At 39.5% G+C, this 26,677-nt stretch overlaps 2 protein-coding genes across 5 annotated transcripts in view; one reads left to right on the forward strand and one right to left on the reverse strand.

Annotated features, from left to right (window-relative positions):
- Lrrc36 (leucine rich repeat containing 36) overlaps window positions 1–24,439 on the reverse strand; it is a 64,759-nt gene extending 40,320 nt beyond the window's left edge. For both annotated transcript variants that reach the window (XM_059264155.1, XM_059264154.1), the window contains exons 1-2: window positions 24,332–24,439; window positions 357–481 (exon numbers count right to left, since the gene is read on the reverse strand). In XM_059264155.1, the coding sequence (XP_059120138.1) occupies window positions 357–481; window positions 24,332–24,401 (195 nt within the window). In that variant the 5' untranslated portion in view covers window positions 24,402–24,439. The remainder of the gene's footprint in view (window positions 1–356; window positions 482–24,331) is intronic.
- A 43-nt stretch (window positions 24,440–24,482) lies between these two features.
- Kctd19 (potassium channel tetramerization domain containing 19) overlaps window positions 24,483–26,677 on the forward strand; it is a 39,248-nt gene continuing 37,053 nt past the window's right edge. For 2 of the 3 annotated variants that reach the window (XM_059264151.1, XM_059264153.1), the window contains exon 1: window positions 24,519–24,629. In XM_059264151.1, coding sequence (XP_059120134.1) covers window positions 24,591–24,629 — 39 coding nt within the window. In that variant the 5' untranslated portion in view covers window positions 24,519–24,590. Of the gene's footprint in view, window positions 24,630–26,677 lie in introns of all 3 variants that reach the window. The other variant, XM_059264152.1, reaches the window with a different exon arrangement.

A 26,677-nucleotide genomic window follows, 5' to 3' on the forward strand; every position in this document is an offset into this window, starting at 1 on the left:
GGGTATGTCCTAAGTCTTCCTCTCAGAATGGAGACTAAGAATCTGTATGTTTGCAAGTCAGAACCGTAATGGGTTTGTTTTTTTAATTTTACATGCATTGAGATGTGTACTATTGCCCTTGGCAACACAAGTTTCATAAAGTTTTCCCTGAGAACAAAATAAAATTTACCTAATATTTCATAAGAAAAAAGTTAAGCATAAAAGTGAAAGAATTTTATAGAAAGTAACAAAATGTAGTTGGAGAACATTTAAAAAGAAGATCCTATACTTCCCAGGCTGAAATTTTCCATCTCTTATTTCTTCTCATGAGACTATAAATTGAGTTGACCTGGCTGATCATGGAATATGGAACCCACCTTTAGGCTAGTGATCAAATTCCTTGATAAATCTAAGGATCGGAGATTTTTGAAATTTCTGAAGGCATCACCAATAGAATGTTTTCCAGCGTAAGATCCCTGCAATGAAAGAGACTCCACCAGCTCTGAAAAGAGATCATCAGTAGATATGTTACGATCTCTAACTGCATAAACAGCAGTCAGTGAAAACAAGCTCTCTCCTTCCTCACATATGAATCTGTGAAAGGTCTCCCACCCATAGCTCAGAAGATCAGATCTTTTGCCTTGCATGCCTGTTGGAACATGATACCTGTCCATTTGGAAAAATAACAATTGTCTCTAGGTAAAACTTTAAAAATCAGCTCTTTAAAAAATAGCAATACAAGCCAGGCGGCAGTGGCGCCTGCCTTTAATTCCAGTACCGGGAGGCAGAGCCAGGTGGATCTTTGTGAGTTTGAGGCCAGCCTGGTCTACAGACCGAGATCCAGGACAGGCACCAAAACTACACAGAGAAACCCCGTCTCGAAAAACCAAATAATAATAGTAATAATAATAATAATAATAATAATAATAATAATAATAATAATAAATAAAATAGCGATACAGTTAAAGACTGTGATAAGAAACTACAGTGTTGCCCGGTGGTGGTGGCACACTTAATCCCAGCACTTGGGAGGCAGAGACAGGCAGATCTTCGTGAGTTCAAGGCCAGCCTGGTCTACAAAGTGAGTTCCAGGACAGCCAGGATTGTTACACAGAGAAACTCTGTCTTGAAAAACCAAAAAACAAACCAAAACAAACCAAAACAAAAAAATACTACAGTGTATCAGCCATTGGATTCCCCAATTACCTGGAAGATGTAGTGCAAGTCCCTAAAAGTTCTCAAAACAAAATTTATTGCTTTATTTCTATTTTTGATGCTTTTGTCTGCTTAGTTTAGTTTTATTTTGAGGCTGGGTCTTACTAGGTCCCAGGCTGTCCTCAAACTTTCAATAGTCTTCCTGTATCAGCTTCCGTAATGCTGGGATTACAGGCCTAAGCCAACCACACTTGCAAAACAAAATTTGAAAAGGACTTTGTACTGTTAGAGTTCAGCTTTTTAAAAAATATTCTCAGAATTTTGCAAGAATACATACTAAATGGAGCAAGATATCAATTTCAGAGAGGTTTTAAGATAAAAGCAAGCAAAATGAAACTGTCACGGTTCCTCAGATGAAGCTAGAATCAGGCCTCCTAAATAACACTCATTGACACAAAGAATGAGATAGAATATCTGTGCTCATGCACTTGTTACTCAACTTCCCAGTGCACCAGTTTTTTATTTGTAAACTGAAGGAAGTAATAGTGCTTAACTCATAAGATGTAATAATTAAGTTAATGTATACCTAAACCTTAGAACGGTACCCATGGGCATGGGGATACAGCTCAGCGACACAGCATTTGCCCAGTAACGTGTCCCCAAAATGCACATGGCTCATGAGTGATAGCAAAGTATCAGTTAATGTTTTATATAATAACCAAGAAGAACTAGGTGTTTTCTTCAGAATTTTACATGGAAAATCTTCAAGACATTGAGGAGGTTATTAGAGAGATGGCTCAGCAGTTAAGAGCACCCACTGCAAGCCGGGCAGTGGTGGCACATGCCTTTAATCCCAGCACTGGGGGGGGGGGGGGCGAAAAGCCAGGCGGATCTCTGTGAGTTCGAAGCCAGCCTGGTCTACAGAGCAAGTTCTAGGACAGGCTCCAAAAGCTACAGAGAAACCTTGTCTCGAAAAACAAAAACAAAAATAAAAAACCAACCAACCAAACAAACAAACAAAAAAGGCAAGAGCACTGGCTGCTCTTCCAAAGGACGAGTTTCGGTATCCTGCACCCACATGGTGGTTCACAGTCATCAGTAACACCAGTTCCAGTGGATCCAATGCCCTCTTCTGATCTCTGCAGGCACCAGGCATGTACATGGTATATTTACAAACATTCAGGCAAGCTGGGTGTGATAATGCACATCTTTATTCCCAGCACTCTGGAGGCAGAGCAGGTGATCTCTGAGTTTGAGGTCAGCTTGGTCTACAAATCTAGTTCCGGGACAGCCAGGTCTACACAGAGAAACCCTATCTTGAAAAAAAAAAATCAAAACAAAGCAAAAACATACAGCCAAAAAAATTATACACATAAAATAAAATAAATCCAAAAACAGTATTAGAGGGGTATGATTGTGTGTGCATGTATGTGTATCTGTGATTAAGTAAAGTCAACTAGACTTTTAAGAGCATTGAAAAATAGATGAATCTCAAATTTCTCCAAACAAACACTAGCAGATTTGTTAGGTTAAGCTGAGAATTCCAACCAGAACTGGAAGGGGGTTCTACAAGATCCAACTTGTAGGTAAATGCCAGAGAACTCAACTGAAATAAAAATTTAAAGTGCTGGAGCAGTTTGGGTCTCAGAAATTTTTTGTTTGTTTGTTTTTGTGTCGAGGCAGGATCTCACTAAATAGCCCTGGCTGGCCTGGAATTCACTATATAGTTCAGGTTGGCTTCAAACTCAGAGATCCATCTGCCTCTGCCTCCTGAGTGCTGAGATTAAAGGCGTGCGCCACCATGCCTAGCCCTCATAAACTTTTAAAGTCATAAGCTGAAGATCTCACTCAAGACTAAAGCTGTATTTTGGAGAAACTGGTATAAGCAGAATCTAGATAGAATACAACAGAGATGATAGCTGCAATGAATGTGAAGGTGCAGACACAGGTCTGGGAGGGAAGCTGACAGAGAGGGCCAACCGGGGGAGGGTGGCACTATGGGCCTGTTTTCCTGTCCTTTCTGAACACAACAGAAGAGGGAGCTCCAAATCCTCGAGCTTAGAAAACTGTTCTGACCCACCTTTCCCCCAGAAGCACAGGAAACTGGCCTGCATTTAAACAAGAGCCACAGAAACAAATGAACAAACAAATAAACAAATAGTTACAGTGGACTTTTCAGTATAGAACACTATGAGAGAAAAAGGAAAAGCAGCACAGCAACACCCATAAGTCACGAAAGCCCCCTAGAAAGACATCTCAAAACAAAGGAAGACACTTTCAAAGCAACAGTTCTCAAGTGTGGTTCCTAGATCCCAAAGGTCCTTGTGACATGTACAGGGGTCCACAGAGTATAAGACATTTCCTTAAAATTATTTTCATAACAATATGAAAACATGAATTGTCTTTTGTACTGTGTTGACTTTGCACTTATGACACAAAAGAAATATCATTGGCCCCTAAGGATGATGTATCAAGACAGTGGCACCAAATTTCACTAGAAGTCACCACATCTTTCATTGCTTACAAGTTTATGGTTTTCTTTTTAAAGCCAGTTTTACTTAAGAATGTTCTTAACCAGGCACAATAGCAACCCCCTCCTCCATCCCCCCAGTAATTCCAGTACTTGGCAGGCTGAGGCAGAGGATCTGAGGAAGTCTGAGGCCAGCCTAGAGAGACCCTGTTTCAAAATAAACAACAACAAAAACAAACAAACAAACAAACAAAGAAGCCCTTGCCAAAAATAACTGATTAATTTTTAAATCTTGACCTTTTAGACGTGACTTTTTAAAACTAATTGACAAAATGGAGAGTATGCATGGAGTGTTTCTCCTCTGGTATATAATGAAGAAAGTGAATGCCTATGAGAAACTGCTTATGTAATTGAGTTGCAAGCTCAACTACATACTGTTTTCATTACACTTCACTTATTTATTCTATGTATAAGTGCACATGCAATCATATCTCTGTGTGTGGGGGGGGGGTTGTGCACATGCTACAGTGTACATGTGACGGTCAGATTTCATCTTGAAGAATCTGTTCTTTCCTTCCACCATGTGAGTCCCAGAGATTAAACTCAGATTGTCAGGGTTGGTGGCAAGCACCTTTAACCTAACCATCCTATCTTACAATCCTTTAGCTGCTTTTTAATGGAACATAGCTGCATTGGTGTTTTGCCTGCATGTATGTCTGTGTGAGGGTGCCAGATCCCCTGGAACCAGAGTTATTGACAGTTGTCAGGTGCCATGTGGATGCTGGGAATTGAACCTGGGTCCTTTGGAAGATCAGCCAGTGCTCTTAACCACGGAGCCATCTCTCTAGCTGAAATATTTTTATTAGGAAAAATCTCTTAACAAATTACACTAATCTTGACTAGATATCTAGCAGACTTTACCTCTTGTTTGTTTGTTTGGTTTTTTTTTTTTTTTTTTTTTGGTTTTTTCGAGACAGGGTTTCTCTGTGTAGCTTTGCGCCTTTCCTGGAACTCACTTGGTAGCCCAGGCTGGCCTCGAACTCACAGAGATCCGCCTGGCTCTGCCTCCCGAGTGCTGGGATTAAAGGCATGCGCCACCACCACCCGGCTTTTTTTTTTTTTTTTTTAGATAGAGTCCCATGCAGCTCAGGCTACTCCCAGACTCATATGTAGTTAAGGCTACCCTTGAATTCCTGATCATCCTGCTTCTACCTCCTGAGTGCTGGAATTATAGGTGAGTGACACCATGCCTGACAGTAAACATTGTGTTAAAAATAAAGTAAGCCGGTCCCTTCAGGAAAGCAACTGGTAGTCAGTGTTGTCTATGATAACATTTCAGTTACCAAAAAGAAAATATATATATATGGTTTCGGGGCTGGAGATGGAGCTCAGTGGTAGAACATAGGTTCAGTATGCACATGGTTCTAGGTTTAATACCTAACACTCTTTCCCCCAAATAGAATTCTGAAACTATTCTATCTGTCCACCATGAATTTGATGCTTCCCAATACTTAGGTTTTTCTAATGAGATTAGTGGTAATACTTAAAAAGATCTGGGAGAAGAGAGATGGCTCAGTGGTTAAGAGCACTGACTGATGTTCCAGAGGACCCAGGTTTAATTCCTAGGCTGTCCAGAGTCTGATCACGCCAGAATAAAAAATAAAATAAATAAAAGCAAGAAGGGACCATGTGACCCCTCTCTCCTCTCCTTTAGCTGGGCAGTGGTGGTGCACACGTTTAATCCCAGCACTTGGAAGGCAGAGGCAGGTGGATCTCTGTGAGTTCAAGGCCAGCCTGGTCTACAAAGTGAGTTCCAGGACTGTTACACAGAGAAACCTTGTCTCTAAAAACAAAAACAAAAAAACAACAACAAAAACAAACAAACAAACAAAAAATCTGGGCTGGAGAGATGACTCAGGAGTTGGGAGCACTTGCTCTTCTTGCATGGGATCCGGGTTTGATTCCTAGCACTCACACAACCATCTGTATTTCCAGCTCTAGGGGATCCAACACCCTCTTCTGACCTCTGCTGGCACCAGGCACATACAGACATGCAGGCAAAACACTAATACACATACACATATCTTTAGAAAAAGATCTCTTTTTTTTATATGTTTGTGGTGGTTTGAATAAGAATGGCCCCTATGGGCCCATAGAATGCTTAGTTACAAGGGAGTACCACTATTTGAAAAGATTAGGAGGTACGGCCTTGTCGGAGGAAGTGTGTCACTGGGGTTTCAAAATTCCATGCTAGGCCCAGAGTCTCTCTCTTAGCCTTCGGTTCAGGATGTAGCTCTCAGTTACAACTTCAGGGCCATGTGTACAGCCAGCCATGCTCCCTGCCTTGATGATAATGAACTAAACTTTTTAAACTGTGAGCAAGCCCCCAATTAAATGCTTTCTATTATAAGAGTTGCCTTGGTCTGAGCCAGGCGGTGGTGGCGCACGCCTTTAATCCCAGCACTCGGGAGGCAGAGCCAGGTGGATCTCTGTGAGTTCGAGACCAGCCTGATCTACATCGTGAGATCCAGGAAAGGGACAAAGCTACACAGAGAAACCTTGTCTCGAAAAACAAAAACAAACAAAAAACAAAAGCAAACAAACAAAAAACAAAAACTACACAGAGAAACTCTGTCTCGAAAAACAAAACAAAACAAAACAAAACAAAAATTGCTTTCATCATGGCAATGTGTGTCTTCACAGCAATAGAACAGGACTAAGACAATATTGTATAATGAACATCTCTCAATATTTAGAAGATCTACATGACTCAGTAAATCAATGTTTCCAAATGACCAATGCATGATGTTTCAAAAATCATGCATGGGTAAAAGATCCATTCAAATACAAGATATAACAATGGATTTTATTATAAAACAGTGAAAAAAATTCATTCACAGATTTTTGGATTCCACACACAAGAAACTACTAATTTCCCAGTTTTCATGTTTTATCAGAGAAGAAAAATAGCCATAATCCTTTAAAAGGCTATAAAACTATTTTTCCTTTTGAAACTATGTATCTGTATCATGCCAGGTTTTTAAATACACATTTTAAACAAAATAACATATCAAAACAGAATTTAAAATGAAACAAGTAAGAGAATAAGGCTGCCTTGTATTAAACCAGACATTAAAGAGATTTTAATATATATATTAAATATTAATATATATTTATATATATATTTAATACTCTGATATTTTTATTTTGGAAGACAGATGCTTTTCATTAAAATATTAGATGAAGGGATCAGAGAGATGGCACAGCCATTAAAATCATGTATTCAGCCGTATTGTGGTAGCACAGGTCTTTAATCCCAACACTCAGGAGGCAGAAGTAGGCAGATCTCTGTGATTTCAAGGCCAGTCTGGTCTATAAAGCGAGTTCCAGGACAGCCAAAGCTGTTACACAGAGAAACCCTGTGTCGAAAAAACAAACAACAGAAACCATGTACTCCAGGCTGGAGAGATGGCTTAGAAGTTAAGAGCACTGACTGCTCTTTCAGAGGACTTGGGTTCAATTCCTAGCACCCATATGGCAGCTCATAATTGTCTGTAACTCCAGTTCTAGGGGACCCAACACCCTCACACAGACATACATGCAGGCAAAATACCAATGCACATAAAGTAAAAATAAATTATAAAAGAACAAAAACAAAAACAAAACATGTACTCTTGCAAAGAACCCAAGTTCAGTTTCCAGGACCTATATCAGAGGGCTCACAAGTAACTCCAACTCCAGGGGATCTAACACCTCTGGCTTGCACATACTTAAAAAAATTAAGTTGACCTTTTATTTTCAACTTCTTAAATAATAAAGTTTAAAAATTTTTAAGTTTTGAATAATAATAAAAATAAATCTTTAAAAATATATTAGGTTAATATTTAGTGGATATATTATGACTCTCTTTTAATGAATTCATAAATTCTTTTACCTTTCTTAGTTTTAATTCCTATATGACAATATTAACAAGATAGATTTTACACTAACAAGAGCTCTTTGAGGTTGTGATGTGTGTTTTTTCAGTGCTAAGGAACAAACACAGGGTCTCATGTATATACTAGACAAGTTTTCTACCACTGTGGTACATCCCTCCCCTGTCAATAATGTAAAAGAATCTTAAGACCAAAATAAAAGATAATTGCTGAAAGCTATAAATTAGAATTAGGAAAATCCAGAAAAGTAATTGGAAAGAAAAAGAAGTTTTGAAAACATGGAAGACAAAACTCCAGAAATAAAGTTTAAGTTGAATTAAAAGGCCATTTTAGAAATGAAGACTAAAGAATGAAAACAAGGAGTGTGGGAAGATGGATCAGTAGACAAAGTGCTTGCCATGAAGCACAAGGACTTGAGTTCAATCCCCATCATCCATTAAAAAAAAAAAAAATCAGGCATGGAGGCGAGTACCTGTCATTCCAGTGCTGGGAAGGTGGAAACAAGAAGACTCTTGGGGCTTGCAAGCCAGCCTGTCTTGCTGAATGAGCAAGACTCAAGTTCAATGCAAGATCCTGTCTCAAAAAAATGAGTACTTGAAGAATATACCCTTCGTCAACCTCTGACCTCCACACACATGCATGCACACCTGTACAACACACATATACATAAAAAGAGAGAAAAGCATAAAAACAAGAAGAAAAAGCAGGGTGCTAGTGGTGAATGCCTTTAATCCCAGAACTTGAGAGGCAGAGGCAGGCAGATCTCTGTGAGTTCGAGGCCAGCCTGGTCTACAGAGCAAGTTCCAGGACAACCAGGATTACACAGAGAAATCCTATCTCAAAATAAAAAAAAAAAAAAAAGAACAAAAAAATTTAAAATAATAGGACAGTTCTACTTCTGACTATATTTTTTTATCCAAACAACTGAAAGCCAGGGCTGAAACACATTCTTGTACCTCAGTGTTCATAGAAGCATTATTCATAATTAGCCCCAAAGTAGAAAAAATGCCAATGTTCGTCCATGGACTGATAAGCAAAATATGTAATATACATAAAAAAATCTGGTTAGACTTAAAAAGAAAGGAAATCCTGATATATTCTATAGCACAAATGACTTTGAATAATTTATGTTAAATCAAATAAGCCATGCACAAAGGACAAATTCTGAATTCCATTTGTACATGGTGTACTGCCTTGCATGAGCCCCAAAGCAATAGGACACCTACTGATAGACTAAAACCTCTGAAACCATGAGCTAAAATAAGCCTTATCTCCTTATAAGTTGATTTATTTTCTCATTACAGTAATGGGAAGATAATTAACATAGTGGGAGAAACTATTTGCTAAATATGTACTCCAATAAAGAATTAGTATCTATCCAAAATATACCAAAAACTCTTTAAGTTCAACAATAATAAAATAATTTTTTAAAGTGGAAATAAGCAGAAAGACCTGGACAAATAATTCACCCCAAAATACGTGTGTGTGTGTGTGTGTGTGTGTGTGTGTGTGTGTGTGTGTGGCAAAAACTGAAAACTGTTCAACATCTTAAGTCATTAGGAAATAGCAAATTGAAAAAAAATGAGATACCACTGCATGTTAAAATTGCCAAAATCCAAAATACTGACACTAAATGTTAATGAGATTGTGGGGCAACTGGAATTTCATTGTTGGCTAGCATGTAAATGCTACAGATACCACTGAAGACAGTTTGGCTCTTTTTTTAAACATAAAAACAGGTTATAATTTAAGAGTCCAGGGTTATTTGAAACAGGAAAATATTTTCTCTGTAGAAAATAGTAAAAATGATAACATTTCCCAATAAGCCCTTTTAAGCCAAATAATAGCTGAATTATACATATAAATATTGATTAGATTCTGGGATACAGAAGAAACCTATCTTCATCTTTTCAGAGAGCTATGTTTTACTTAAGTTGTGTAAGTGAGATTCCTATTCATCTTCCCCTTTACTGTTTGATTTAATGGCAGACATTTTTCTATAGGCTAATCCATAATCTAAAAGATTTTAGCCTCCCCTCCTGAAAGTACAGCCACCATATTCTTTTATCAGTTTGATATAGTACAAATTCTTATCCTAATAGTGAAATGTTTCACTAAAGCTTGCCCAGTGATTGGGCAAAACCAAAACTTATTATAAGCCATAGTCATCCTAGGATCCTCCCTGCTAGGTAGCCTCCCTGGATCTGTGGGTTGCAGTCTGATTGTCCTTTGCTTTATATCTAGTATCCACTTATGAGTGAGTACATACCATGTTTGTCCTTCTGAGTCTGGGTGACCTCACCCATTTTAAAAGAACCACATTTTCTTAATCCATTCTTCAGTTGATGGGCATCTAGGTTGTTTCCAGGTTCTGCCTATTATGAATAATGCTGCTATGAACATAGTTGAGCATGTGTCCTTGTGGTATGATTGAGCATTCCTTGGGTATATGTCCAAAAGTGGTATAGCTGGGTCTTGAGGTAGATTGATTCCCAACTTTCTGAGAAACCGCCATACTGATTTCCACAGTGATTGTACAAGTTTGCACTCCCACCAACAGTGGAGGAGTGTTCCCCTTGCTCTGTATCCTCTCCAACATAGACTGTCATTAATGGTTTTGATCATAGCCATTCTGACAGGTGTAAGGTGGTATCTCAGAGTGATTTTGATTTGCATTTCTCTGATGACTAAGGATGTTGAGCATTTCCTTAAATGTCTTCAGCCATTTGAGATTCTTCTTTTGAGAATACTGTTTAGCTCTGTAGCCCATTTTTTAATTGGATTGTTCAGTATTTTAATGTCTAGTTTCGTGAGTTCTTTACATACTTTGGAAATCAGTCCTCTGTCAGATGTGGGGTTGGTGAAGATCTTTTCCCATTCTGTAGGCTGTCTTTTTGTCTTATTGACCATGTCTTTTGCCCTACAAAACCTTCTCAGTTTCAAGAGGTCCTATTTATTAATTGTTGCTCTTAGTGTATGTGCTACTGGTGTTACATTTAGGAAGTGGTCTTGTGTGCCAATGCATTCAAGAGTACTTCCTACTTTCTTTTCTATCAAGTTCAGTGTAACTGGATTTATGTTGAAGTCTTTGATCCACTTGGACTTGAGTTTTGTGCATGGTGACAGATAAGGATCTATTTGCAATCTTTTACACGTTGATATCCAGTTATGCCAGCACCATTTGTTGAAGATACTTTCTTTTTTCCATTGTATAGTTTTGGCTTCTTTGTCAAAAATCAGGTGTTCATATGTGTGTGAATTAATGTTAGGGTCTTCATTTCAAGTCCATTGGTCCATATGTCGGTTTTTATGCCAGTACCAAGCTATTTTTATTACTATAGCTCTATAGTAGAGCTTGAGGTCAGAAATGGTGATGTCTCCAGAGGTTGCTTTATTGTATAGGATTCTTTTAGCTATCCTGGGTTTTTTGTTTTTCTATATGAAGTTGAGTATTGTTCTTTCCCAGTCTGTGAAGAATTGTGTTGGGATTTTGATGGGGATTGCATTGAATCTGTAAATTGCTTTTGGTAAGATTGTCATTTTTACTATGTTAATCCTACCTATCCATGAGCATGGGAGATCTTTCCATTTTCTGATATCTTCTTCAATTTCTTTCTTCAGAGACTTAAAGTTCTTATCATACAGGTCCTTCACATGTTTAGTTAGTGTTACCCCAAGGTATTTAATATTATTTGTGGCTATTGGAAAGGGTGATATTTCTCTGATTTCTTTCTCAGCCCTGTTATCATTTGTATATAGGAGGGCTACTGATTTTTTTGAGTTGATCTTGTATCCTGCCCTATTACTGAAGGAGTTTATCAGCTGTAGGAGTTCCCTGGTAGAATTTTTGGGGTCACTTATGTATACTATCATATCATCTGCAAACAGTGAGACTTTGACTTCTTCCTTTCCAATTTGTATCCCCTTGATCTCTTTTTGTTGTCTTATCACTCTAGCTAAAACTTCAGGTACTATACTGAATAAATATGGAGAGAGTGGACAGCCTTTTCTTGTTCCTGATTTTAGTGGAATTGCTTTGAGTTTCTCTCTGTTTAATTTGATGGTGGCTGTTGGCTTGCTGTAAATTGCCTTTATTATGTTTAGGTATGTTCCTTGTATTCCTGATCTCTTTAAGACCTTAATCATGAAGGGGTGTTGGATTTTGTCAAAGGCTTTTTCAGCGTCTAATGAGATGATCATGTTTTTTTTTGGGGGGGTTGGTTGTTGTTTATATGGTGTATTACATGACAGATTTTTGTATGTTGAACAATCCTTGCATCCCTGGGATGAAGCCTACTTGGTCATGGTGGATAATTTTTTTGATGTGTTCTTGGATTCAGGTTGCCAATGTTTTGTTGAGTATTTTTGCATCAATGTTCATGAGGGAGATTGGTCTGTAATTCTCTTTCTTTGTTGCATCTTTGCGTGGTTTGGGTATCAGGGTAACTGTAGCCTCATACAAAGAGTTTGGTAATGTTCCTTCTGTTTCTATTGTGTGGAACAATTTGAAGAGTATTGGAATTAGCTCTTCTTTGAAAATCTAGTAGAATTCTGTGTTGAAACCATCTGGTCCTGGGCTTTTTTTTTTGGTTGGGAGACTTTTAATGACTTTCTATTTCCTTAGGGGTTATTGGTCTATTTAAATAGTTTATCTGGTCTTGATTTAACTTTGGTATGAGGTACCTATCCAGAAAACTATCCATTTCTTTCAGATTTTCCAATTTTGTGGAGTACAGGTTTTTGAAGTATGACCTGATGATTCTCTGGATTTCCTCGTTGTCTGTTGTTATGTCTCCCTTTTCATTTCTGATTTTGTTAATTTGGACTCTCTCTCTCTCTCTCTCTCTCTCTCTCTCTCTCTCTCTCTCTGCCTTTTGGTTAATTTGGATGGGGGTTTATCTATCTTGTTGATTTTTGTCAAAGAACCAACTCTTTGTTTTGTTGATTCTTTGTATTGTTCTCTTTGTTTCTATTTCATTGATTTCAGCCCTCAATTTGATTATTTCCTGGCATCTATTCCTCCTAGGTGAGTTTGTTTCTTTTTGTTCTAGAGATTTCAGGTGTGCTCTTAAGCCATTAGTATGAGATTTCTCCAACTTCTTTATGTGTGCATTTAGTGCTATGAATTTTCCTTTTAGTACTGCTTTCATAGTGTCCCATAAATTTTGGTATGTTGTACTTTCAGTTTCATTGAATTCTAGGAAATCTTTAATTTCTTTCTTTATTTCTTCCTTGACCCATTGGTGCTTCAGTTGGGTATTATTCAGTTCCTATGAGATTGTAGACTTTCTACAGTTTTTGTTGTTGTTGAAATCTAACTTTGGGGCATGGTGGTCTGGTAAAATACAGGAGGTTATTCCATTGTTTTTGTATCTGTTGAGATTTGCTTTGTGACCAAGCATGTGGTCAGTTTTCGAGAAGGTTCCATGGGGTGCTGGGAAGAAAGTATATTCTTTTGTGTTAGGGTGGAATGTTCTGTAGATATCTATTAAGTCCATTTGAGTCATAACATCTGTTAGGTCTTTTATTTCTCTGTTAAGTTTCAATTTGGTAGACCTGTCCATTGTTGAGAGTGGGGTATTGAAGACTCCCACTACTAGTGTGTGGGGTTTGATGTGCGATTTAAGCTTTAGTAATGTTTCTTTTACAAATGTGTGTGCCTTTGTATTTGGGGCATAAATGTTCAGAATTGAGACTTCATCTTGGTGGATTTTTCCCTGCGATAAATATGTAATGTCCTTCCCAATCTCTTTCGATTGATTTTAGTTTGAAGTATTTTATTCGATATTAGGATAGCTACACCAGCTTGTTTCTTAAGTCCATTTGATTGGAAAGCCTTTTCCCAGCCTTTTACTCTGAGTTAGTGTCTGTCTTTGAAGTTTAGGTGTGTTTCTTGTATGCAGCAGAAGGATGGATCTTGTTTTCATATCCATTCTGTTAGCCTATGTCTTTTTATAGGTGAATTGAGACCATTGATATTGATGGATATTAATGACCAGTGATTGTTATTTTCTGGTGGTAGTGTTGTGTTTCCCTTCTTTGGAATTTGTTGGTGTGGGATTATCTATAGCCTGAGTTTTCATGAGTGTGTTTAATTTCCTTAGGTTGGATTTTTCCTTCTAGTGCTTTCTGTAGATTTGTGGATAGTTATTGTTTAAATCTGGTTTTATCGCCGGGAGGTGGTGGCGCACGCCTTTAATCCCAGCACTCGGGAGGCAAAGCCAGGCGGATCTCTGTGAGTTTGAGGCCAGCCTGGGCTACCAAGTGAGTTCCAGGAAAGGTGCAAAGCTACACAGAGAAACCCTGTCTCGAAAAACCAAAAAAAAAAAAAATCTGGTTTTATCATGGAATATTTTGTTTACTTCGTCTATGGTGACTGAGAGTTTTGCTGGGTATAATAGTCTGGGTTGTCATCTGTGGTCTCTTAGTGTCTGCATAACGTTTGTCCAGGACCTTCTAGCTTTCATAGTCTCCATTGAGAAGACTGGTGTTATTCTTATGGGTCTGCCTTTATATGTTACTTGGCCTTTTTCCTTTGCAGCTCTTAATATTTTCTTCTTTGTTCTGTATGTTTAGTGGTTTGATTATTATGTGGTGAGGGGCTTTTTTTTTTTTTTTTTTTGATCCAGCCTATTTGGTGTTCTGTAAGCTTCTTGTATCTTCATAGGTATTTCTTTCTCTAGGTTGGGAAAGTTTTCTTCTATGATTTTGTTGAATATATTTTTTGTGCCTTTGAGTTTGTATTCTTCTCCTTCTTCTATCCCTATTATTCTTAGGTTTGGTCTTTTCATGGTGTCCCAAATTTCCTGGACGTTTTGTGTTAAGGCACTTTTGTCTTTAGTGTTTTCTTTGACTGATGAATCTATTTTCTCTATTGTGTCTTCAACATCAGAGATTCTCTGTTCCATCTCTTGCATTCTGTTGGTTATGCGTGCATCTGTAGTTCCTGTTTGTTTAGTCAGATTTTCTATTTCCAGCATTCCCTCAGTTTGTGTCTTCTTTATTGTCTCTATTTTGATTTTCAAATCATGAACTGTTTCCTTTCTTTGATTTCTTCCAATTTTTTTGTTTGCTTTTTCTTCCATTTCTTTAAGGGAATTTTTCATTTCCTCTTTAAGGGAGCTTTTCATTTCCTCTTTAAGGAAATTTTTCATTTCCTCTTTAAGGGCCTCTATCATCTCCTTAAAGTCATTTTAGGATTGATTTCTTCTGCTTCTTCTGAGTTGATATGTTCAGGTCTTGCAGGTGTAGAACCAGCAGATTCTGATGGTGTCATATAGTCTTTATGTTGTTGCCTGTATTTTTGCACTGGCGTCTACTTATCTCTTCCTCCACTCAGAGCAGATGGTGTCTGTGTCTGAGGGTGTCTCTCTTGTTCCAATCGATAGTCTTGGTCCACTGGGAGTTCTTGGTCGAATCGGTGCTGTTGTGCTCTGTTTCTCCGGGAGCAGCTTAGTCCAATCGATGTTAGTGGGTTCTATCTTAGGGAGCAGCTATTCCCAATTGGTGCAGGGTGGGCTTATGGCTCCAGTGGTTGTTGGTGTCGAGTGGGATGGTTTTCTTGGTGAGGGGGCAGGGAAAGAGGCCGCTGTCCGGTCCCTGGGGCTCCAATGGTTGTTCCCAGTCAGTGCAGGTTGGGCTTATGACTCCGTGGTTGTTGGGTTTGCAGGGGCTGTTCCTAGTCGGTGTAAGGTGGGCTTATGACTATGGTGATCTGGTTTGGTGGCTGAACGGCTCCTTCTCTTGTATTCTCTGGTCATGATCTGCTGGCTCGCCAACTCCTCAACTGATCTTGTTTCCCAGTTTGGCATTTTTAAAAAGCTGAACATTCCTTTCCATATTATCTAGCACTTACACTCTTTGGTATTTATTCACATAAGTTGAAACTTTATGTCTATACAAAAACTGCACACAGATGTTTATAGAAAGTTTAATCATGGTTGCCAAAACTTGGAAGCAACCAAGATGTTCTGAATACCTAAATATATAAGTAAACCATGGTATATCACATGGTATATAGAACACATTTAGCTATAAGAAGGAGTAACCAGAACATGCAAAGATATGGAAGGACTCTCTTTTCTTTGTAGTGCTCAGGTTGAACCTATGGTCTTATGCACACAAAGCAAGTGTTCTACTACTCAGATTTATTCCCAACCTTTTGTTTGTTTGTTTGTTTGAGACAGGGTCGTATATAGCCTAGGCTGGCCTTGAACTCCTGAGCCTCCTGCTACCACTTCCCAAATATTGGGATTATAAATATGTGCCACCATACTCAGCTGGATAGGGAATAACCTTAAGTATATATTGTTATGTGAAAGACACCAGCCTGTTATATAGTGTGTGATTCCAACTTCGTAACATTCTGAAAAAGGCAACAGTGAAAGTATCATTGATTTACTTATATATTTACTTATTTAGAACATCTTGTATGCTTCCAAGTTTTGGCAACCATGAATAAGATTTCCATAAACATCTATGTACAGTATAGACATGTAGTTTCACCTTATGTGAATAAACACCAAAGAGTGTGAGCGCTAGATAATATGGAAAGGAATGTTCAGTGGTAGAGAAAGGCATACTCTATGCACTTAAGAGCCAAGGCAGGAAGATCACAAGTCTGATAGACCATTTTAGGCTGTATATTTAGCATAAGACCAGCTGGGCTATGCATAGTCAGGCCCTGTATCAAGCAAGCAAGCAAGATTAGAGGCTGTCAGGAGTTTGGGATAGGTGAGAAATAAATAGATGAGATCCAGCAGTTATTTATTTATTTTTAACGTTTATTTTTATTTTTTATATATGGGTGTCTTGCCTGTACATCATGTGTGTGCAGTGCCCACAGGGACCAAAAGAGGGTATTGCATACCCCTGGGACTGAAATTACAGATGGTGGTAAACTGCCATATGGATTCTGGGAATTGAACTTGAGTCCTCTGTAAGAACAACCTGTAAGTGCTCTTAACCCCTAAGCCATCTATCCATTTCCTATTTAATTATTTTAAAGCACTGTTAAAAATCACAGAACTATACAACACAGAGTTGAACCCTAATGTAAACTGCAGACTTCAGCTAAACATGTATCAATATTAGTTAAATTATAACAGCTGTATCACACTGAAAGATTATTACTAATAAGAGAAGCTTGAGGATAGGGGATAAATGTAAGTTGAGAAGAGTATATGGGAACTCTGCATTTTATGTTCAAATTCTCTGTAAACCTAAAACTGTCCTAAAAATAAAGTCTTTTAATAAAGAATAATGAATTATTGATACATGCTAAAATATAGATAAACCTCCAAAAATATGACAGACAGAAAAGACATATTATTCCATTTATAGGAAATATCCAGAAGAAGCAAATTCACAAAGAGAGAAATCAGATTAGTGTGATTGCTAGTGGCTATGGAAAGTGGGAAATACAGAGTGATTTCTTTTTTTTTTTTTTTCTTTGAGACAGGGTTTCTCTGTGTAGTTTTGATGCCTGTCCTGGAACTCACTCTGTAGACTAGGCTGGCCTCAAACTCACAGAGATCCACCTGCCTCTGCCTCCCGAGTGCTGGGATTAAAAGTGTGCACCACCACCACCCGGCCAGAATGATTTTCTAATAGGTCAATGAAAACATTCTGGAACTACATAGTGGAAATGATTATTGTCCTAGTTAGCATTAACTGTCAATTTAAAGACAGCCTCAGTTAAAAATTTGCCTAGATCAGATTTGCTTGTGGAAAATCTGTGGAGGACTTTATTATTAATTGATGCAGGAGGGTTCTAGGCAAGTTGTCCTTGGCTGAGTAAGAAAGCTAATTAGAAAGCTGAGTAAGAAGCAAAAAGTGAACCAGTAAGCAGTGTTCCTCCACAGCTCCTGCCTCCAGGTCCCTACTTTGAGTTCCCTCAACAATTAATTGTGACCTGGGAGTATAAGTCACATAAACCAACAACAAAAAGCAAAGTAGAATAGTTATACAACTCTCCAAATGTACTAAAGAACCTTGACTTGTATACCTTAAAATGGTGAGTTTTATAGTATGTGAATATCTTTTTAAAGTACAAAAAAATTGTCCTAACTTTGACTACAGTGTATTGGTAACTTTATGATACATAATAATCTAATACCCTAAGATTCTTCTATTGTGAGAAAAGCTAAGAGCAATTAGTGATACCATCAATGATCTGCAGAATTTCTCATGGTTTTCACAGTAGCCTCATTTGAAGAATAGACAAAAGGGAACGAGGATTATCATTCAATTAATAAACTGTCACAGAGGCATGTATTCTTTTATGATTTGTATGAAGTGTAGGCTGTAAGAACATGTGCATTTGGTTTTAACCCTCATAAAGTGTTAACTGCAAATATATCGGAGAACTTATCAAACACTGTGTTATCATAGATATTAATAACCCTTGAATAGGGGTTGGAGAGATGGCTCAGTGGTTAAGAGCACTGACTACTCTTCCAGAGGACCTACGTTCTATTCCCAGCACCCACATGGCAGCTCACTTCAGTTCTAGTGAATCCAATGCCTTCTGGCCTCCTCTGGTACCAGGCACACATGTGGTGCACAGCCACACATGTGGTTCACAGACACACATGCAGGCAAAGAATTTATAAACATCAAAATAAAATACATTTGGGGTACATGCCCCAGTGGGTAAACACTAATTTTAATTGTAAAAACAAAACCTCGCCGGGCAGTGGTAGCGCACGCCTTTAATCCCAGCACTGGAGAGGCAGAGGCAGGTGGATCTCTGTGAGTTCCAGGCCAGCCTGGGTTACAGAGTGAGTTCCAGGAAAGGTGCAAAGCTACACAGAGAAACCCTGTCTTGAAAAACAAAAACAAAAACAAAAACAAAAACAAAAACAAAAAAAAAAACAAAACCCTCAAGTAATCTCTCTCTAAAAAGCCATGAAAACAGAAAGGAGAACAGGGAAGCTGGGGAGTAGGAAGGAGATCAATGTGTGGCAGACAAGGGGATAGGTGAGAGGAAGAAGTTCACAGAAACAATGGATGCAAATGCCTTAACAAAGCCTATTAATTTCTCTCCTAATTTTTTAAACTAATAAAAAATAAAACTAAAGCCGGGCGGTGGTGGCGCACGCCTTTAATCCCAGCACTCGGGAGGCAGAGCCAGGCGGATCTCTGTGAGTTCGAGGCCAGCCTGGGCTACCAAGTGAGTCCCAGGAAAGGCGCAAAGCTACACAGAGAAACCCTGTATCGAAAAACAAAACAAAACAAAAAAAAAAAAAAAACTAAAGGGAAAAAAGAGAACCATTTACAGCTATACTTGGAAATTGAATTAATAACCTATCATATAGCTTGTTTCTAATGACAATAAAAGCATTTCAAACAAATAAAGCTTTAAAAATGTCTTCAGGAATAAAAGTGAAAAGACCTCCCATTAGCATCAATTATGATAATAAGCACAATGGATTAGAACACATCAAATATTCTTGAATCGATGATTCTGAGAAAGTAAAGCAGCCCTCATTAGTTACCTTTAAAGGGTGTTAATAAATAAACTCACTTTTAAAACTGGGTGAAACAACAAAAAAAAAAAAATCAAACTTCCATCTTACCTTTCCTACACAACTGGTACCACAATAGCAAAAGGTTGGTGTGGAGATTTTTGTCTTTACAGAATTATTGCAGCTAGTAAAGAACAAGGGAATTTCTGTTTTGTTTTGTTTTGGTTTTTGGTTTTTCGAGACAGGGTTTCTCTGTGTAGCTTTGCGCCTTTACTGGAACTCACTTGGTAGTCCAGGCTGGCCTCGAACTCACAGAGATCCGCCTGGCTCTGCCTCCCGAGTGCTGGGATTAAAGGCGTGCGCCACCACCGCCCGGCAAGGGGAATTTCTGTAATGCCTAATGAATCAATGGACATGGGCAATCATGTTCAATGGCTACCCAAAATATAAAGAACATTAGGCATTACATACTTCCTTCCAGAAGTATACAGTGTTATCCATGAAGCAGTTGTGTGAAAAAGGCACACACATATCAAACTTGAAGCTGATTAAATCTCACATAACCACTAATTAGGCAATGCAGGAAACAAGAAAAAATGACAGACATCTTAGGGATAATATAGCAAGTAAAATCCAGATTGTAATAAACTCTTCAAAACAAATGATGTAAGTTTCCTCAAATATGATGAGAATTCAAGGAAAAAAGTGGGAGGATATTTAGATAAAATTTAAAACATATATCAGCAAACTAGCATATGCACTTCATATAGATATTTTTAAAAAATTATGTCCCAATGGGAAAAATGATAATGCTGGTTGAATACTTGATATTAGGGGAGTTATTATAGCTGGGCATGGTGGCACACACCTTTAATACCAGCACTCTGGAGACAGAGTTCAAAACCAGTCTGGTCTGCACAGTGAGCTCTAGGCAGGCCAAGGCTACATGAATGAGACCTTGCCTCAAACTGCACCCCCCTCCACAGAGAAGTTATTATTGGGGCTCGAGATGCAATCCAGTGGTAGAGTGCCTAGCTTGTATAAGGCTCTGGATTATAAGGCTCTAAACAACACACACACACACACACACACACACACACACACACACACAAACACACACACGCACAGGTTACTGCTCTACTTAAAGTACAACGTATTAGAAGTCTGAGGTAGTACTTGAGATACTATATTAGATAAGATCGTGGGAGTGGCCCAGAAAGAAATGTATTCTGTAGAAAATGTAACAATACTGTTACATTTAAAGATATTTTAGCCGGGCGGTGGCGCACGCCTTTAATCCCAGCACTCGGGAGGCAGAGCCAGGCGGATCTCTGTGAGTTCGAGGCCAGCCTGGGCTACCAAGTGAGTTCCAGGAAAGGCGCAAAGCTACATAGAGAAACCCTGTCTCGAAAAACCAAAAAAAAAAAAAAAAAAAAAAAAAAAAAGATATTTTATAGGCAATTAAAAATGAACAGAATAAACTGGGCAGTGGTGGTACATGCATGCTCTTAATCCTAGCACTTGGGAGGCAGAGGCAGGTGGATCTCTGTGAGTTCAAGGCCAGACTGGTCTACAGAGTGAGTTCCAGGACATCCAGGGTTATACAGAGAAACCTGTCTCAAGAAAAAAAAGAAGAAGAAAAAGAAGGAGAAGGAGAAGGAGAAGAAAAGAAGAAGAGGAGGAGGATGGGGAGGAGGAGAAAGGAGAAGAGGAGGAGAAGGAGGAGGAGGAAGAGGTGGAGGAGCAAGAGGAGGAAGAGGAGGAGGAAGAGCAGGAGGAGGAGGAAGAGGAGGAGGAGAAGGAGAACGAGAACATTTTAAAACAAAATAAGGGCTGGAGAAATGGCTCAAAGGTTAAGAGCATTGACTGCTCTTCCAGAGGTCCTGAGTTCAATTCCCAGCAACCACATGGTGGCTCACAACCATCTATAATGAGATCTGGCGCCTTCTACTGGCATGCAGGCATACATGCAGGCAGAGTACTGTATATATAATAAATAAATAAATCTTAAAAAAATAAAACAAAATTAATTATGGTCTAGGAAGAGAACTCAGTTTATAAAATTCTTGCCACATAAGTATGAGGACTGGAGTTTGAATCCTGGGTACCCACATAAATGTTGGGCAGATGTGGTGCTCTACTTGCAATTCTAGCACTGGAAAGGCAGAAACAGGTCATCCCAGGAGCAAGTGATTTAGATAGACTAGTCCATTTCATTAGTCCATTTCATTAGATCTGGGTTCAATGGAGAGAAACACACTACCTCAATGTGGAGAGCAATCGAGGAAGATTTCCAATGTTATCCTTGGGTCTCCACACACATGTTCACACACCATACAGACATGAAACAAAGAAGTTGCTGTTAAATATTTTAGATTGAATATTTGGTTATTTGAGGAGTTCTTTTCTTTGAAAATACATGACAAGATATTTATGGATGAAATTATATATCTATGATTTGCTTTGAAATAATTAGTGCAGAGGTTAAGGAGTAGGAGGATGGGTAAGGTATGAAAGAAACAGGATTGACTATGAAGTAATAACTGTCGAGGTAAAGTAACAGGAGTTCATTATTCTGTTATCTCTACTCTTGTATACATTGGGAAATAGTCATATAAAAATTATAAAATTGCAGGGCATAGTCACATGACTTTAATCCCAACACTCAGGAGGCAGAGGCAGGTGTATCTCTTTGAGTTTAAGGCTAGTCTGGTCTACATAGTGAATTCCTGGAAAGCCAGAGCTACATAGTGAGACTCTGTCTCAAAACAAAAAAATACATAAATATAAAATAAAATAAAATGTTTATATATGTAGAGGATATTTCTGGGAATCTGTTAATAGTAATTGTCCTTAGGAAGAGGAACCAGGCCTGTAAAAAGGGAGGCAAGGTAAAGACTTACTTTTTGTTTAACAATTATAATATCTAGTATTAGCAGCCTTTTTGTTTGTTTGTTTGTTTGTTTTGTTTTGTTTTGTTGAGCAGGGTTTCTCTGTGTAGCCCTGGCTGTCCTGGAACTCACTCTGTAGGTCAGGCTGGCCTCAAACTCAGAGATCTGCCTGCCTCTGTCTCCCAAGTACTGGGATTAAAGGTGTGCATCATTACCACCTGGCTAACAGCCTTTTTAAAAAATACATAATTACTCTACCAAATAATTATCATCAACAACACATGCTGTAGTACATTTTGCTTATGCTCTGTTCTTGACCCTATATCATACCATCCAGGTACCATTTTATGTCTGTATTCTTCTTTACAGTCATAAAAAAATTCTCACTTTCACTTATTTCGTCTCTCAAACATATCATTTCCTCCTCATTCTACCTCAATATGGTTTCCTTCCTCCCTACTTCACTGAAACTCTCCTTGCCTAAGTTGTCAATGATGTACAAAGTTGTGTAATGTACAAAGGGCCAGTCTACAGACCTTTTATTTGATCTCATATATTTTTTAAAGATTTAAAAGTTTTTTATTTGGCTAGGCTTGGTGGCGCACACCATTAATCCCAACATATGGGAGCCTGAGATGGATCCTTGTGAGTTTGGTGTTAGCCTAGTCTAAATAGTGAGGTCCTATCTCAAATACACCAATGTGTGTGTGTGTGTGTGTGTGTGTGTGTGTGTGTGTGTGTGTGTGTGTGTGAGTTTAAATGCCATATATTGTTCTAGCTGGAGAACCAACGGGGTATATGCCTTCTCCTACAAATACCATTATCTTTCTTTCTTTCTTTCTTTCTTTCTTTCTTTCTTTCTTTCTTTCTTTCTTTCTTTTTTAAAGACTAGATCTCAAATATGTGGATGCAGTCAGTCCTTGTACCTCAGCCTCCCTAGTAGCTGGGATTACTGGCATGCACCACTATGCCTAACTTTGTGCCTCTCCATCCTCAATATCAAGGTGAATCAATACTATAAAAATATTTTAATGGAAGGGAAGACACAGATGTATACCAAGCCAATGAAGTTTATTATATCTGACTTGTAAAATAGGGGGTTCACAATAGTTTTGAAAAGAAAATGTATGCTGTGCTGAGGATGTTGCCCAATTGGTAGAATGCTTGCCTATCATGCACTAGACTTGACTCCTCAGAACTGCACAAGACTGGGTATAGTATCAAGTTTGAGGCCAGCCTGGGTCACATGATAACCTGTCTCATACAAACATATATGTTTATATATATATATGAAAGGTCTGTCTCAATTTATTCATTAATCAAACTATTATCTTTGGCTACAGAAAATTAGTAGCTTCTTTATCATTCATGTAATATTTGACTTACCAGCATGCACTAATTTTTATAACTTAAAAACAATTCTTAAATTATTAATTAAAATCCCAATATTTTCTTGTTTTACAAATGAAAAAAGTAGAGGAAGCAGGAAAGAATCTTTGTTATGGTTATAGCACAGGCTTTGGAATAAGTCTTGGATTAATAAACCCTGTCTGTACCACCAGCTTTGTGACTCTGGGCAAGAGTCTAATCTAACTTTATTGATTTGTAAAATGTGAACTATAATAGTATCTGCCTAGTAGGCTTGTTCTGGTAAGGCATTTAACACAATGAGTGGCAATAATGATACAATAAACTTATTAGGGAAGTAAGAGTTTAATAAGGAATATAGAATACCTTCCCAGCTTTCTTCCTTCTTAGACACTCAGAAAGTAACCTATGTGAGTCAAACCCTGTCAGAGGCAGAGTTCAGCATCACTCAGTATTACCTTTAGGATGAAGGCAGGGCCGGGGCACTGAGCTAAATGATTGAGGGATTGTTTAGTGTTTCACATAAAGCCTCTCTGAGCTTTTAAAAGGGAACATCCAGATTGACCAAAGAAAGGCTGTAGTTCTTGAGGTTCTTGAGAAAGGATGATGGAATGGGAGTGTCCTTTCCCAATGCATCGCAACCTGGGAAAGCCCTCCTACGCAGGCAGGCAGTTTAAGCGACTACCAAAATAAACATCCCTTGTGCTCCTCAACAGCGCCCACCACCACCCTTGTCCTCCCCAACACTGCCCTTCTCTCAGCATTTCCTTCCACTAATGGAGACTTCTTTCTGTCAAATTCTGTCACTTGCCACAAGGTCCGTTTCTGCCTGTTAGTACTTCACACTCTCTTCCTTCAATTTCTCATCCTCTGCCTCACTATCCAGTTACTTCACTTTCGGCACCTCAGTGTAACCCTTCTGCCTCAGTTTCCTCTTTGGTGGCCTCAGGAACTGTGCCTCTGCAGTTCCCTTGGCTCTACCTTGGGCTCCCGAGGATTCCACCACAGTCTCCTCTCAGCCTCTGACCCACGCTCCCGACCCACACCCTCCCGGCTAGGCCCTACCGGGCTGCTCCAGGGTCAGCGCCCCCAGGCGGCGGAGGCCCTCCTCGTCCAGATCCCATTGCTCCGCCATTCGCGCCCGCCGCTCACCTGCCACCGCTCGCGAGACCGCCCCGCGCTCGCCAGACCACGCCCCCTCGCGCCAGGCCCCGCCCCGCGCCAGGCCTCGCCCCTCCCACCTGCTGAGGACCTTGGTTCTCTAGGTGCGGTTAGAGGGCGGGTCGCGCGCCTGTCCGCCTGCCACAGAAGTTAGGACTATGGTATGGAGCCCGTCCCGGAGAAGGGCGCCAAAACCACTGAGGTGGCGAACGGGGGAGTTGGTGCCCGGCATGAAGGCCTCGGGGACGGGGAGCTGACTCTGGGATATGAGGGTCGGGAGGCGGCCCTGGTTTAGAAGAATCTGGGGAGGGTGTGTATGAGTGAGCAGTTGAGGGAACGTGCTGCCTTTAGGGATGAACTGCTTCTTCTACAGCACTGAGGATTTGAGGGGCGCCAGGTTTGAGGGGTGGAGGGGGTGTGTCTCTCTGAAGGATGGAGGCCTTTGTACCCTAAAACCCATGTTCGTTTTAGATACTGAGCAAGATGGGAATGACATTTAAAGGGGAACATCCAGATCTGACAGTTGTGGGGGCGGGGCAGATTTTGGAGGCCTGCTGGGAACTCCTGAAGGTCAGAGAACTTGGCTCTGAGGAGTTGAGTCCTGTCTTCAGGGCACTGAGGTTCTGTCGCTCTAATTTGATTTGGAAGAAGGTTGTATGGAAATGAGATGCTCTTTGAGATGGAGTTGGGGTGGCTGAAAAACGGTCCTACTTCCTGTAGCCGGTCTAGCAAGAAGCCGTTTTTTCAAGTACAATCTGCTGATGGCTGGAGGCTCTCCCACCGGCAGAATAAGTCCCTGAACAGTCTTTGGGGAAGAAAGCTCTGGGAAAAACAGCTAATTCCTAACTTTTACCAGGAAGCATCCCTTGAGAGTCCTCCCGTGGGTGACACATGTGGAAGCAAATACTTGAACCAAGTCCCTGTTCTTTAATAAGCAGAGCTCAGCCTCCAAGGAGCAGGTTTACTTTAGCACCCAAGTATGCCAAAATCGGCATACACACGTGTCTCTGGTGATAAAGAATGTAATTCTGACATTTGCAGGAAAATGGATGGAACTGGAGATAAAATTCCCTTGTGTATATCTACTACATTTCCTTCATCCATCTGTTGATGGGCTTCTAATCTGGTTCCATATCTCGGCTGTTATAAATAGTGCAGTAATAGACATGGATATGCAACTATAGCTATGGCATGCTTTATCTATGGGTATTCTTTAGGTGTGTCGTGGTTAATCTTCATGGCCAACCTGACCAGAGTTGGAATTACCTAAGAGGCACTTTTCTAGATGTATCTGTGAGACTATTTCTAGAGAAATTTAAACAAGGAAGGAAGCACTGCTCTGAATGTGGCAGCACCATCTCATCATGGTCTATGGTAGCTGCCTGAATGAAAAGGAGGAAGGAGCCCCAGCATTCTTCCGCTTTCTGGTCTTCCCAGATGTGAGGAGTCCTAGCTTCATGCTTCTGCTCCCGTGAACTCTGTCACACCTCTCTGCCCTGATGGACTGAATGGTTTTAAACTGTGAGCCAAAACAAATCCTTAAGTTACTTTTACTATTATTATATGTGTGTGTGTGGGTGCTGCATGCACATGGCATGGCACACATGGAGAGGTCAGAGGACAACTTTGGGGAGTCAGTTCTTTTCTTCCAGTTTGACATGGGTCCCAAGGATTAATAAACTCAGGTCACCAGGCTTGTATAGTAAGTGCCTTTACCCACAGAGCCATCTGGTGGCCCCTTAAATTGCTTTATACAAATACAAAGTATTTTGCCACAGCATTGAGAAAAATAACTAATACAAGGTATATATCCATGAGTGGTATTAGTTGAGTGGTGTAATTGGATCATATGGTATTTCTATGTTTACTTTTTTAGAATCCTCCATACAGATTTCTGTAGTAGCAGCCCCATTTTAGCATTTGTTGTTGGTTTTTTTTTTTTTGTTGTTGTTGTTGTTATTGTAAAATTTAATTTTATCACTTTTTTTTTTTTTTTGGTTTTGGTTTTTCAAGACAGGGTTTCTCTGTGTAGTTTTGGTGCCTGTCCTGGATCTCGCTCTGTAGACCAGGCTGGCCTCGAACTCACAGAGATCTGCCTGGCTCTGTCTGGGATTAAAGGCGTGAAGCAGTTTTACCACTTTTATTGTTTATGCGTATGTGCATATGCACATGATGTGTGCAGGTGCCCTTGGAGACCAAAAGAAGGTGCTTCATTCCCTAAAGCTGCAGTTACAGGTGGATGTGAGGTGC

The sequence above is a fragment of the Peromyscus eremicus genome, chromosome 5 (assembly GCF_949786415.1).
Source record: "Peromyscus eremicus chromosome 5, PerEre_H2_v1, whole genome shotgun sequence".
Lineage (NCBI taxonomy): Eukaryota > Metazoa > Chordata > Mammalia > Rodentia > Cricetidae > Peromyscus > Peromyscus eremicus.